At 49.5% G+C, this 14,184-nt stretch overlaps 4 protein-coding genes across 4 annotated transcripts; 3 read left to right on the top strand and 1 right to left on the bottom strand.

Annotated features, from left to right (window-relative positions):
- Positions 1 to 679: 679 nt before the first annotated feature.
- On the top strand, positions 680 to 1,024 carry A1O9_05528 (uncharacterized protein; the record flags this gene model as incomplete). The annotated part of the gene is made up of 1 exon (XM_013404746.1): positions 680 to 1,024. The coding sequence occupies one exon, from the start codon at positions 680 to 682 to the stop codon at positions 1,022 to 1,024; it is 345 nt and encodes a 114-aa protein (XP_013260200.1).
- A 2,884-nt stretch (positions 1,025 to 3,908) lies between these two features.
- Positions 3,909 to 8,123, top strand: A1O9_05527 (L-aminoadipate-semialdehyde dehydrogenase large subunit; the record flags this gene model as incomplete). Its single annotated transcript, XM_013404745.1, has 1 exon — positions 3,909 to 8,123. The coding sequence occupies one exon, from the start codon at positions 3,909 to 3,911 to the stop codon at positions 8,121 to 8,123; it is 4,215 nt and encodes a 1,404-aa protein (XP_013260199.1).
- A 706-nt stretch (positions 8,124 to 8,829) lies between these two features.
- On the top strand, positions 8,830 to 9,834 carry A1O9_05526 (uncharacterized protein; the record flags this gene model as incomplete). The annotated part of the gene is made up of 1 exon (XM_013404744.1): positions 8,830 to 9,834. One exon carries the CDS (start codon positions 8,830 to 8,832, stop codon positions 9,832 to 9,834), a length of 1,005 nt encoding a protein of 334 aa, XP_013260198.1.
- A 328-nt stretch (positions 9,835 to 10,162) lies between these two features.
- On the bottom strand, positions 10,163 to 13,987 carry A1O9_05525 (uncharacterized protein; the record flags this gene model as incomplete). Its single annotated transcript, XM_013404743.1, has 1 exon — positions 10,163 to 13,987. The coding sequence occupies one exon, from the start codon at positions 13,985 to 13,987 to the stop codon at positions 10,163 to 10,165; it is 3,825 nt and encodes a 1,274-aa protein (XP_013260197.1).
- Positions 13,988 to 14,184: the final 197 nt, after the last annotated feature.

Raw genomic sequence — 14,184 nt, 5'->3', positions numbered from 1 at the left:
TTAACGATGACGAAGCACGCGCGGCAGACCAGCTTGATTGGAGTGTCACTAAGTCACGTGATATGTATCAGATACCGAGGTTTTTAGCTCTACATTAGAGTACGTCGATGCTTGTCACGCATCGTACCTAGTATGAGTGCCACCTACCTTACAGTATGTATTTAGTAGTAGCGACTGTAAAGTACGTCCTACGGAGTAGTCCTGCTGGTTTGTACCTAACTTGATGGCCACAATGCACATACCTGAGTTACTTAGGTACCTGGGTAAGGTAAGCAGTCAACAAGTTTCGCCATAATATCTTCTTGCCCATAAGGGGTCCTTTGTGACGAATGGTTCCGGGTATTCGCAAAGCCTTTTGTTGTTGTTCGAAGTGAATAGTCAGTCCAATTCCGTGATCTGTTGTCGACATTCATTGAGTATTTTGGGATTATCCATCGTATCAAGGAATGCGGCGCCCTAGATATTGGATCAGTTAGGGCTTCGCGTTTAGTTACCACTATTTACGGAAAACCCTCTATCCACAATTTCGTATAAAGAGTCCCATCTTTGTTTTCTCATAGTCTAGTTAAGCACGATTCAAGGCTCTGTAACTCCTACCATCTTCGTTACATTTCTCGACTCATAGATTACTCGATTTGAATATCTCTACTCGAAATAAATTTTCAGCCTTTTCCACACGATGAAAACCTTCGGCACTCGAAACGGAGCCCCCGACGATATGGACTATACCGATCCTACAAACAAGTACAAAAATCTTAGGTCCGCGAAGTACGCTAATCGTGATGTGTTCTATTATGGGCCGGAGGTGGAGCTCTGCTGGTCCTGTGGGTGGAATACACATAGCCAGAGATACTCGTCTTATGCATCCCGACTTCGGATCATTCACACCCGTCGGAACTGTGGATTGTGGGCAGTTGGGACTCGTTGGATCCTTCGAGATGAGCAGAACGATCGCTTCCTTGGGAACCACTATATGACCTTGAAGTTTCTCCACAAACAACCGAACCTGACTATCCCTGTTTGAAAGGAAATACGAAGCTTGAGTCAACCGACAGGATCCCATATACTTTACCCTAGAGTCGCGAATCGCTGGCAATACACTTGTGGAATTTTGGCCTAGCCTCTCTCCGGAGGAAAAGGAGAGCTATAGCTCTCAATTAGCTGATGCTATAAGACAGTTAAGACAGTTTACAGCACCCCGACCGCAAAAGGTTAACGTCAACCAAATGATGACAACGTTATCGCTGCGTGCTTTACGAGCGCTGCAGGTAACTGTTTTAAGATTCCATACAATGACGATGAATGGTTAGACGGTCTTAGACCAGACCTTCGTATATGATTATCCAGAGTTCATCAAACCATAGATCCAACCATCATCGAAGAGAAATTCTAAGAGCTTAAAGACTGTTTTCCAGACTGTGCACCGTATGTGCTCATCCACGCAGACCTTAACCCCAGCAACATTATTGTCAAAGACGGCAAAATACAAGGTATCCTCGACTGGGAACGAGCTGGATACTAACCCTGGTGGGTGGAATGCCGAGCGTCGTATCAGATTCCCAGTCATTACACCAATGAGATATTCGATCCAATTTGGGAGGAGCTCATGCCAGAGTATAACTGCGAGAGATGGGTAGCGCTCATTGAGAAAAAGCTGTTTCCAACCGAGCAGGCATGGGGTCACTGTCGCCATAACCACCCAGACGAAGAGAAGTCTTGGTGAAACCAATCCTTCTGAGAATGTAGAGATATACAAGGAGACTTCAGGCCGTTTGACAGTCTGAGTCGTATTCCACACAACCACCAATCCTTCTCAGTGATCTGAGTGAATCGTGACGGAAGCCAGGTGTGCTAGGTGACATAAAGGAGTATCTACAGAGGAGAGGAACTGCTGCTCAATTGATGGCCAGATTGATTGTAGACTAATTCTAACTAACATAAGGGTAAAACTTTTTTTCAGGACGCTTGCCTAAATTTGATAGTCTTTCCTAATTCCGTCTTGACATTTCGACGGCTTACGGAGTACTTACTTACTCGTGGGTTAAGTAGGTAGTTCTGGGCTGGAGAGACGACAAACGTGATGAATTACTTAAAGCAATACGCGATAGGGTCTAACTGCATGCAAACGAGCTAACATTTGGACGCCAGACGGTTTTCCGCACCAAGGGCACGGCAACAACTCTCACCTTTCCGAAGTCATTGCATTGCGTATAAACACCAAGCCCCTTTTGCGAACATCCCTTTTATGAACGACCAGCTCGTGCCGGATTTTAGACTTTTAATTCTATATATAGTGGCAGCAAAAGAGGGAACAACCTTTCTTCTAGGCTGTGCTGTACTTGGATTCTCGATCCAGGGGGACATGATAGTAACATGACTTTTCTTGGTGATCGGGATGGTGCTCATTACATCCTAATCAGAGCCATCGAGATCAATAGCTCGACCATTCATGGTCTGCTGAAGGTGTTCACATCAACCGCTTAAGTATTTGATCCATTGCTTGGTCATTGTAACGGACATTCGTAACGAAGTGTGCGGACTCGATAATAACTCCGGCAGTGGTCAAATATCGGTCTATGCACGGATTGCGAGGATGTTCGAATTCCTCAAAGACCAGCCGAAGGAGTGGCAACGCTATGATGACAACCCCAGAGGCCATGTGCGATCCAGATACCATAGAGGAATTACCGCCATAAACTCCTGGCTGCTGGATTTTGAACGATGAAGGTATCTGCTGGGCCTGGAATGCAACCCGGAAGTCGTGGTAGCCGCCATTGCTGCTTTGACATAGCTTTGAGTTCAACGACTCGTTCAAAAGCACCGCAGTCAGGTAGGGGGCATCCACCAGTATACCGCAATTCGGCACTTGCCTTTTCCACGGACAAGTTGAAGCTTGGTGGGCGAGTTCTGGAACGATTCGCGCACAGTCAGCTTCAATCCTAGCACCGGTGATGATGGTGATGAGCCATCCCTCAATTTTTTTTGGAGGAGCGATTGTACATCCGAGGGGCTCATGTTGATAGCGAAATGGTCCTGTCTCTACGCCACAGGTCGCTACAAGGGTGAAGGAAGAGAGGACAATCCTAGGCTGGGATGAAAGGAGATATGCCAACCCAGAAGAGCCGGTGTCGGTTTCCTTGCCACCTGGACATTTGCAGCTTTTCAACCCCGGCACACCCGTACAAAATGTTTCATGGAGATCTCTCGTCGTCGAGCCTCCGCTTGATGTCACCCAAGCAGGGCCATTTGTCAAATCTGCTGTGCGAGTTGCCGCTGCCCGTGAAATGCTTTTTGCGACGCGAGGCAGCAAGAGGGATAGATAGCTGCATCAGTTGGGCAGTAGTCTCTGCCTGAATACGCACTGCTGGCTGTTTCGGACTTTAGAAGGAGAACTTTCCTTTTTCGCAACAATTAAAAGAATCGCAAAGAAGAGACGCCCTGGCACTCAAAGGATTCACCCTTGCGACCTGCAAATCAGTAAGGCTGGCAGCCAGTTCTCTTCTGGTGAGAAAGGTATTATATGGACTCTTCCTTTCTTTGAAGCACGTCGGCACCGACAGTAGGCACTACAAAGGTACGATTCGAATTCAACATAATTGAGGTAGTTCGTACTGTACACTGATGGGGAAATTGCAGGGGTCCAATCCATGCCAAGAGTTCGGTCCGGATGTTTTTCCGACATCGGATTCATTCTGCGCAAAATTTATTGTTCGGATCATGAGAAGTCAAAATGAATGACTCAGACACCTGTCAGTGTTCTCGATCATTTGGACCGTAGCTGTCTGTATTGATGGGATACATATTGTGGGCAATTTATACCTGACTCCTACTCCGGGTACCGATTGCATTCAGCTCAGATATCAACGCCCGGTAGCGAAAGAGCCTGCCTTTGACCAGGTTCCCCAAAGATGGCACCAGATCATGTTCCAGAGCATCTGGAATGGTGGGGCGATCACCTCAAAGATCAGACCATTTCACCTTTGACAAGAGACTACCCTGAAGCAGCTTCTGACAATTTACATAAACGACCTATCGAAGCTGTAGAGTCATTGGCTGCTTCCAATTCTACCAATTCTGCGATGAGGAAGTTGTCTTCTCTGGGTTCAAGCGTCATCGTGTTGCAGACGGCTCTTGTCATCTTGGTCAGCCGGTTGACTGGAGATGAAGATATCAGCATTGGTACCAATGCTCAACTGAATGCTCAACCATTCGTTCTAAGGACCTCGATATCAGCTTCTGAGACGTTTTCACAATTGTATAAAAGAATACAAGATTTAACATCACAAGCTTCGGAGAGGGTAGTACCTCTCAATGCTATTCAGAGTCAACTGCAGACTGCGGCACCTTTGTTCAAATTCGCTGCTTTCAATACGAGCGATGCCGAAACGACTCTCGCTAGTATCGAAACAACTGACTTTTTGCTAACCTACAGCCTGTCTTCATCTACCGAGCTCCGCTTAACAGCACGCTACAACCAGCGCCTGGTTTCAAGTGCAAGAATCTCAGGTATCCTAGCTCAGATTGTGCAATTGCTAGAGAATATTGTCGCAGCTGGCATTGACTCTCCGGTCGGTGGCATCGTCTTTACGACTCATGAAGAGGGAAAGCGTCTTCCTAACCCTACGAGTGATTTAGAATGGTCCAATTTCCGAGGAGCTATTCATGACATTTTTTCAGCGAATGCAGAATCTCACCCCGATAGAACATGTGTGGTCGAGACAAAATCTGAGGATGGTCCACAGAGAACCTTTACTTACCGGCAAATCCACGAATCTTCCAATATTCTAGCCCATCACTTGGTTCAATCCGGTTTGAAGAAAGGGGATGTGGTCATGATTTACTCATACCGAGGTGTGGATCTCGTTGTCGCAGTTATGGGTACTCTCAAAGCAGGTGGTACGTTTTCGGTGTTGGATCCTGCTTATCCACCCGATCGACAGAACATCTATCTCGATGTATCAAGACCCCGAGCTCTTGTCATAATCGAAAAAGCTACCCAGGATGCCGGGGAGTTGTCTGACAAAGTTCGTGGGTTTATCAAGGAGAATTTAAATCTCAGGACAGAGGTTCCAGCACTTCGCCTTCATGATGATGGCTTATTGCAAGGTGGTAATGTGAAGGGCAAAGATATATTTGAATCCGCCCGGGAATTTAAAGCCAAAAGCCCTGGAATTGTGGTAGGGCCTGACTCTACGCCGACATTGTCTTTCACATCTGGATCCGAAGGGAAGCCTAAGGGTGTCAAGGGACGCCACTATTCGCTCGCATTTTATTTCGATTGGATGGCTAAGACATTCAACCTATCAGAGAAGGATAAATTCACGATGCTTAGTGGCATTGCTCATGACCCCATTCAACGGGATATGTTCACACCTTTGTTTCTCGGTGCGCAACTACTGGTTCCCTCTAAAAATGACATTCAGAATGAACGATTAGCTGAATGGATGCATGAACACGGAGCCACAGTCACTCATTTGACTCCTGCCATGGGACAAATCTTGGTGGGTGGGGCTGTTGCTCATTTTGACAAGCTACATCATGCTTTCTTCGTGGGCGATATTTTGATCAAGCGAGATTGCAGATCGTTACAGAACTTAGCCTCAAATGTGAGAATCGTCAACATGTATGGCACCACAGAGACCCAGAGAGCTGTCAGCTATTATGAGCTTCCCAGCCGGACCGAAAGAGAAGGTTTCTTGGATGGCATGAAGGATGTTATTCCAGCGGGCCGTGGTATGTACAATGTACAGATGCTCGTTGTCAATCGATTCGACCGCACTAAGCTCTGTGCTGTCGGCGAGATTGGTGAAATCTACGTCAGAGCGTCAGGTCTTGCCGAAGAGTATTTGGGCACGCCGGAATTGACCAAATCCAAGTTTGTTTCTAATTGGTTTCCCGGTCACGAGCAGGGCTTAGAAGCAGATAAAGCTCGATTTGAAAAGAAATTCAAGAATGAACCATGGGCACGAGACTATCTTGGTCCCCGAGATAGGCTTTACCGTAGTGGGGATCTTGGACGCTACACACCTACTGGTGACGTGGAATGTTCAGGCAGAGCGGATGATCAAGTCAAAATTCGAGGGTTTCGGATCGAACTTGGAGAAATCGATACTCATTTGTCTCAACATCCTTTGGTACGCGAAAATGTCACTCTCGTGCGAAGAGACAAATTCGAAGAACAGACCTTGGTTAGCTATGTGGTTCCACAACTCAAATCTTGGACTTCGTTTCTGGCCCAGAAAGGCAAGGTTGATCAGCAAGATGATGGGTCTCTCGCAGAGCGATTTGACCGTTTCAGGCTACTTCAACAGGCTGTGCAAGAGTATCTCCGGACCAAACTCCCTGCATATGCTGTTCCCTCCGTCATTGTGCCAATGAAAGCAATGCCTTTGAACCCGAATGGAAAGATCGATAAGCCCAAACTACCTTTCCCGGATGTTACTGCCAGTCGACGCCGAAGGTCGACGATGCAGCAGCAACTTACAGAAAGTGAACGTGCCCTTGCGAGTATTTGGGCAAAATTGGTTCCGGATTTGATGGCGAATACGATCAAACCGACCGAGTCTTTCTTTGAGATTGGCGGTGAAAGTATGAAGGCGCAACAATTAGCTTACCAGGTGCGAAGAACGCTCGGTGTCGATCTTGCTATCAGCAAAATCTATAATCGGCCGACGTTGAAGGATATGGCTGCATTTATCGATCATGTCAGGGCGGCAGACTCTCTCGAAGGCAGAGAACAAGACGAAGGAAGCACCAATGGAGTTCAGGTGGAAGATGAGTATGGAGCAGACGCCTTGAAGATGGTTGAAACTCTACCAGAGGCTTTCCCTGTCGCTGCATCGGATTCTTTAAGGAGTCCGGTAGTCTTCTTGACTGGGGCAACTGGCTTCCTGGGATCTTTCATCCTTAAGGATCTTCTTGATCGTAAATCACCGGAGATCAAGAAAGTCATTGTTCTTGTTAGAGCCAAAGACGAGAGCACAGCTATGTCAAGAATCAAGGTGACATGCCAAGCATACGGTGTGTGGTCCGATTCATGGTCATCACGAATTCAATGTGTAGCAGGAAGTCTCGGACCAACCAAATTTGGGCTTTCTGCTGATATTTGGAAACAGCTTGTCGACGAAACAGATGTTGTAATCCACAATGGAGCGCAAGTCCACTGGATCAACACATATAAGACTCTCAAAGCACCGAATGTTTTGGGCACAGTCGAGGCGTTGAAGCTGTGTGCTGAAGGCAACCCGAAATTCTTCGCCTTCGTTTCATCTACAAGCGTTCTTGATTCCGACCATTTCGTTTTTGAATCCGAACGTATCGTTGCAGCTGGTGGTGAAGGAATCAGCGAAGAAGACAATCTCACTGGCAGCAGTAAGGGACTTGGAACTGGGTATGGCCAGAGCAAGTGGGTGTCGGAATATTTGAGTCGTGAGGCTGGTCGAAGAGGTCTCCGCGGGTGTGTTATCCGACCAGGCTACGTTTTGGGTGATTCCAAAACTGGTGTGACCAACACCGATGACTTCCTCATCCGTATGCTCAAAGGATGTATTCAGCTAAAATCCAGACCGAACATCAACAATACTGTCAACATGGTTCCAGTTGATCATGTCGCACGAACTGTTGTTGCTTGCGCATTCCATCCGCCTTCAGAGCAAGGTGTCCGAGTGGCACATGTCACCGGCCACCCCAGACTTCGCTTCAACCAATACTTAGCAGTGCTCCAAACTTACGGATACGATTCCAAACTCAATGATTACGTCCCTTGGGCCTCGAGTCTCGAACACTACATTGCGTCCAACTCTGACTTCGCACTGATGCCACTCTTCACTTTCGTCGCCAACGACCTCCCATCCAATACCCGCGCTCCCGAGCTGGACGATAGCAATGCCGAAAAGTCTCTTTATGCAGATCGCAAATGGACAGGAGATGACTTCAGCGCCGGCAGCGGTGTGACGAAGAATACCGTTGGATTGTACCTGTCTTATCTGGTGTCGATCGGCTTCTTGCCAGCTCCTGAGGCAAGAGCTCAAAACAGTGCCGTCAAGAGCCTCCCCGAGGTTAACGTGTCGACAACGCAGCGAGATGCTCTACAAAGTGTGGGCGGGAGAGGAGGATTTGCCTGATTGAGGAGCATCTCGCTTTTTCTCGGTTCTTTAAAAGCGCCGATACAAGTGCGGTCGACCCGAGAAAGAAGAATGGTGAAATTTCGGCTTTGTGTGCTTCGCGACGAAATACATCGAAAACCCGAAACAATGAAGCTTTTCAATTGTTTGAGGGCAAAGGGGAGAATAAACTTTCCCCCGACACCCGTGGGTGCCACCAGATCTAACTAGATCGCTTAGTCAGATCTGACACTCATTGCTTGATTCGTCCTGTACCACAACAAACGCTCTATATGCATGCCGCACGGGAGATTTGCGGTTCGGCCGAAAGATGCAAAACTCTCTGAACAGCAACACGACATTATGGATACCTTGCTTGACTAAAGTACGGTCTAGCGGAAGACAAGATACGCTCGTGCCTATTAGGCAGGGTCGCTAGTGATGCAAAGTAAAGCACCAACGATAGATACGCTTTGAAATTGAAAATTGCGTTATTTCCTGCTTACTCTTCTCACTTTAGAAAAAGCCACACATAAACCTCCAAATCTTATCTGCGTGTTGTACCCGTCTATCTGAGTATTATAGGTACCTTTACACCAGTACTACCGAGCGATCACGAGCCACAGGTGCTTCGACTCCAGGGGAAGGTCCACTACTGCAACCGAAAGTCTTGAAACTTTGCGGTCTTGCCGTGACTTGATACATAGAGTCGTCTCACTTCCCAGCCATGCCAGACCATTCGCACTACTTCGAAAGCGACCCCGACTGGGCTCACTTTGCGGCGCAGAACGGCTACAGCCTCAAATCGCCACCGTATGAGATCCCAAAGCTTGATCTTGCATCGAACCGGACCGCACAGCACGTAAGCGAAGGAACATGGGCCGCGGAGCATCCCCTGTCGTCCGTCGGATATGAGTCTACAGCCGCCACCGTCAGTGCACGCGACGGCTTCAACATTCCAGTCAAAATCTCCCGCCCAGTCACCTCCCGCGCCCCAGGAGACAAACCTCTCCCTCTCTTATTCGTCACCCACGGCGGCGGCTGGGTGCAAGGCACGCACACCACGGAAGAAGCATGGCTGTTGTGGCCACTGTACGAGCACTTCGACTTCGTGGTCCTCAGCGTCGAGTACCGACTCGCGCCTGACAGCCCGGCGCCCACGTACATCGACGACTCGTGGGATGTGCTGACGGATGTGCTTGCGCGGAGCGGGGAGCTTCACTTCGATCCCGACAGGGTCATCCTCGCGGGCAGCTCGGCTGGCGCGGGGGTTGCGGCTAGTGTGTCACAGATCGCGCGAGCTGAAAACGTCAAGATCTATGCCGTGCTCCTCAACGTCCCTGTGCTCTGCGACTATCGCCATTTCCCCGAGAGCGAGTATCCCTATACTAGCTATGAGGAATGCGGCGGCGCGTTTTTCTCCTCAGGTGAGATGCGCGCGATCTGGGATATCGTCGCCCCTGAGCCGGAAGGAGGGCTGGATCCAAAGATTTCGCCTCTGCTCGGCAATCTCGGCGGTCTGCCATACCATGTCATCTATGTGGCAGGCCAGGATCCGCTACGGGATGAAGCGATCGCGTACGCTGAGAAACTGGAGAAAGCGGGCGGCAAGACATCCACTACGGTGTATCAGGGCGTGCCCCATAATTTTGGTGAATTTTGGCCGCTGGAGGCGACGCAGCGGTGGTGGGTCGATATCAGGAAACACGTCAGGGAGATTCTAGAGCGGTGATGATAGACAAATATCTCAGAGGCGATGATTGTTGCGACGTGTGCAGTGCTAGATTCAGACTTGCTTTCAACCATGGCAAATATAAAGAGATGATGGGTGGTAGGGGGTGGACTCAACGTCGAGGTCAAGTCTGGCTAGCTTAGGGCACCAGCAAATGCAGTGGTATTCATGTGTAGAATTCAACAAGATACGAATCCTAGAAGACATCTAGCAAGTCCAGGTATATTTCCTACGAACGAACAGAAACCAGGACTAAACCGCCGCGGGCAGGCCAGGGATGGGGAGACCCAGGGAATTTACCAACTGAAATCACATCAATCCAGATCCATTACTTTCCAAACCCTAAACCACGACCAAGACTGCTCAGAGTCTTTCCACCCTGCTGTGTCACAGCCTTGCCCGTATCAACGGCTTTGCCAGCACTTTGTTGGACGCCGGAAGACGCAGCATCCGTTACACCTTTTGCTGCACCGGCATCCGGGATGGAAGGGGTAGTTCCGGCGCTAATAATCGTTTCTTGAGCTTTTTTTGATGGTGCTGGTGCTGGTGCTGGGCTTTTGCTCCCTGAGGTAGGGGACCTGACATTCGTGGAGGGGTCGTTGGACTTTCTGATGCCTGCTCGCGAATTGGGAGCAGGAGAATTGATGTTGGCATTAGCTGAGTCGCCACTTTTGCCTGCCCCTACCGAGTCCATGACCTTCCCACCAGCACCCTTCCCAACATCCACTGCTCTAGAATGCATGCCGCTCAACTTCTCGCCCAGCGCCTTGGGTTCTGGCCCGACACCCTGCCCTTGGTTGAGTTGGCCACTGGTCCACCGTGAGCCCAGCTTTGGCGGAGGAGACCTGAGGCCTGACGAGATCCGTCGGACTAGGTCGGGCGTGGGCACCGAGGTCGGGGGTGATCGTGCCCCAGTAGTGGGATCGAGTCGCGTTGGTAAGGCAGGAGATTTGATCCCAGAAGGCGTGCGGTCGAACTTCGTCGGTAGTGACGGAGATTTCAGGCCCGAGGCAGCACGAGAGAGAATCTGTGCTGGTGAGGTTTGTTCTCCTGCAGATGAAGGAGTTCTCGCTGCGTTGCCATTCTTGTTTGAACTGGAACGATGTTCGAGTCTTGGCGGTGCCTGTTGCTCAGAGGTCGTGTTGGTGGCGTCGACGTTCTTGGATGAACTTGCTCGCTTCTGGAGTTTGGGTGGTGCTTTCTTTGTGTCTTTAGTACCTCGTCCGCCAAAGCCAAGGGATGGCATTCTAGGAAGTTCAGGGAGATAGGACGCCGCCCGTGAGGTGTAGGACTGTCCTGCATTCGCGGCGCGTGTCACCTCTGATGCAGCAGCCTTTGCTGCACCGCCAGCTTTGTCTGTCGAGGTGTCCAAACCTTTCTGTACGATTTGTCCCGTATTTTGTGTCCTTGCGCCAACAGTATTCGAGACACTTCCTGCCGAATTCTTACCAGTTGCAGGAGTGCGGTCTTTGGCTTGGTGGATGATGGGTGCTTGCCGTGTGGCCTTTTGAGCCGACTTGACACCAGGGTTGCCTTTGGGATCCAAAGTGTTCTTCACTGCCGGTGTCACCACGTCCGAAACAATACCTGCGGTACCCTTGACTGCTGATACTGTTGTGTCTGCGGCTTTCGAAGCATAGTCGGCTGGTATTTCAGTTGCGGTTTTCGATTTCTTCTGAGTCTTCTTTGCCTGCTTGTCAGTGCCAACCAGTGATGGCATGCTGGGCACTGATTGAAGGTAGGAAGACGCCTGCTGAACATAGCTTTGGGTTGAGCTCGACACATCCTTGGTAGTGTTTGCTGTCTGACCTGTGACCTTCTTGGTGCTTGTAGGAGCAGATTTTTGCGCGTTGCTTGCTGGTGTTGAACGAGGCATATGTGGCAAGCTCGGCAATTTTTCATACAGCATGGTAGCATAGCTCTGAGTGGAAGCTTGAACATCGCCAGCTGTCTTTCCAACAGTATCGCGAGCCTTAGCTGGATCTTGTGAAATCTTTTGAATATTCCCGGCAGCATTTTGTGCATCTTTTGCACTAGGAACTCCTGGGGTATAGAAGTACTCAATAGCCCTAGTCACTAAAGATTTCTGGGTCTGCTCTTGGACTTTCTTTTCGAGCTCAGCTGCTTCTGCCTGACCCTCAACCTCTTCATCGACTTTGCCACCTGCTGATTCACGGCGGATGAGCCATCGTCGCTGAGACTGTAGAGACTCCTTTTTCTCCCGTTGCTCCATCTTCTGGAGTTCCTTACGTTCTTCCTTGACTGCGTTAATATCGATGTCTTCAAACCCAATGTTTGTCAGAATACTGCCGATGAGGTATCTGTACCTCAAGTGACCGGAGACGTCCTCAGAGACATCGACATTTTCAACGCCAGCCAAGCCAACAATCTTCTGCAGGCCAGCAACGCCGTACTGAATGGCTGAAGTGCGATACATGAACCCAAGGACATAATCATTCTCAGAGTAGACATTGACCAGGCGGCCTGCCACAGCACTTCGAAGAACTCGCCAATCGCTTGTATCACTCGGAGTTGGAGCGCCAATCAAGACTGCATTCTCGACAAGTCCGAAGGCTTTTCGTTTTGCCAACGTCATGAGGCAAGTGTAGATGACTCTTGCCCCGAGGGAATATCCGATCAATGTTACTGGTCGCTCGCCTTGCGCACGGTTGATGAGTGCATCGGCGAGAACTTCACCAGCTTTCTCAGAACGAGCCTTGGCAACACTGAAAGGGTTATCGACGACTCTGGCAACCTGGACCAAAGCGATTGGCCACATAGCAGAAGCCAATTCGGCAAATATTGTCCGGGAGATAAGTTGCTTCTGGGCATAACCCCAGGCTGCAGATTGGACCATTCCATTCATGGCATTTCCGAGATTCAAAAGTGCCTCCAGTTCATACTTCAATGCGAAGACTTCTGCTCCAGTGCCCATCACTCGCCATGGTTTCACCACTTCCTCTTTCTCCGTCAACCAGCCAGAAATGCAAATCGTGACTCGCAATTTATGATCATGATCGCTGGCTTCTTCAGCACCCTTCTTCTCATCTTCACTGGTCTTCTTGTCGCTGCTGCTGTGTACAGGGAGAAATTGAAAGTCTTCCACATCTCGGGCATAATGATCCATCATCTGCCCGGTCATGCGCCCGCCATAAGCCCCGAAAAGTCCACCCACCAAGACAGTGCTTCCGGCGACAGAACCCAGATAAGCGGCGGCACTGGTAGCACCAAGACCCAGACCACCCATAACGGAACCAACGCCCGCAGCAATCATAGGAGCAGCCAAGCCACCGGTAACACCCAGAATAGCCGCACCAGCAGCAGTCGCAAGACGGACCTTTCTGATTCTCGCCTCCTTATTCTCCTCGGCCATTTTCTTCGTTTCCTCATCCGCAGACATTTCTTTTGCTGCCTCGAGAAGCCCCTTGCCTGTCGTATACTCGTCCTGCTCAAAAGTTTTCAGTGGCAGCTTCAAGGATGATGTCAGATTGAGCATCAATATCCGAGAATGCGCCTTGTAGTGCTCGAGAGAAATCAAGAGTAGCAACAAAGCGTGAAGAATCAACGTCCGCTGATTCATGGCCATCTTGGTGAGCGGTGTCTTTGCAGGAGGGAACAAATCCTTGAACTTCAGGTTGACCATCTTATTCGGCACCTCCATAATCCGGCCAACGGTGCTCGGCGCCTGAGGTTTAGAAATATGAGCATTTCCGGAATTTTGTTGGACCTGCTTTTGGGCAGTTCGTTCGCTGTTCACTACTTCTCCAACGCGCGTTATGACCTGTTCACGCCATTCATCGTAGGCTTTGAGCGAGTCTTTCTTCAGATTTTTCATTTTCAGGGTCGCCAGGTCTTTCGTAATTTCTTCTTTGAGCTTCTGTTCGCGTTCATATGCGCCAACATCTGCATTAGAGGGGTCGGCGGCCATGATTTTCTCATCTTCTGTCATACCCTCGCGCGAAAGGCCTTTATCCAAACCAGCAGAAGCATCGAAATTGTCCAGGATGACCTTGCGCATAGACTCAGAGAGCGTTGCGACAAGCAAAGTCAGCTCGCCTCTTTGATTCTCATCTAAGATTGCCCTTAGATCAGTGCTGTCCTTGTCCTTGGACTGATCCTTGCTTGCCGGCTTAGTTGATTTGCTGTCCGACATCTTGGTAGTGTGGTTTTAATGCTTGGGCCTATGTTTCATTCACCCAGGGCAGACTGTGCAACCAAGCACATGACCTGTGATTTCGAAAAGTGATCCTGACAACGAATATAGTAAGTGAAATAATTAAGCGAGAAACAGACCAGGCTAATGTAGTAGGACAGACGAAGGGAGAAAACGAATCGTGGCGGTGCAGCCCA

Source organism: Exophiala aquamarina, assembly GCF_000709125.1.
Source record: "Exophiala aquamarina CBS 119918 chromosome Unknown aczIA-supercont1.4, whole genome shotgun sequence".
In the NCBI taxonomy this organism is placed as follows: domain Eukaryota; kingdom Fungi; phylum Ascomycota; class Eurotiomycetes; order Chaetothyriales; family Herpotrichiellaceae; genus Exophiala; species Exophiala aquamarina.
This window is presented reverse-complemented; position numbering and strand designations above follow the sequence as displayed.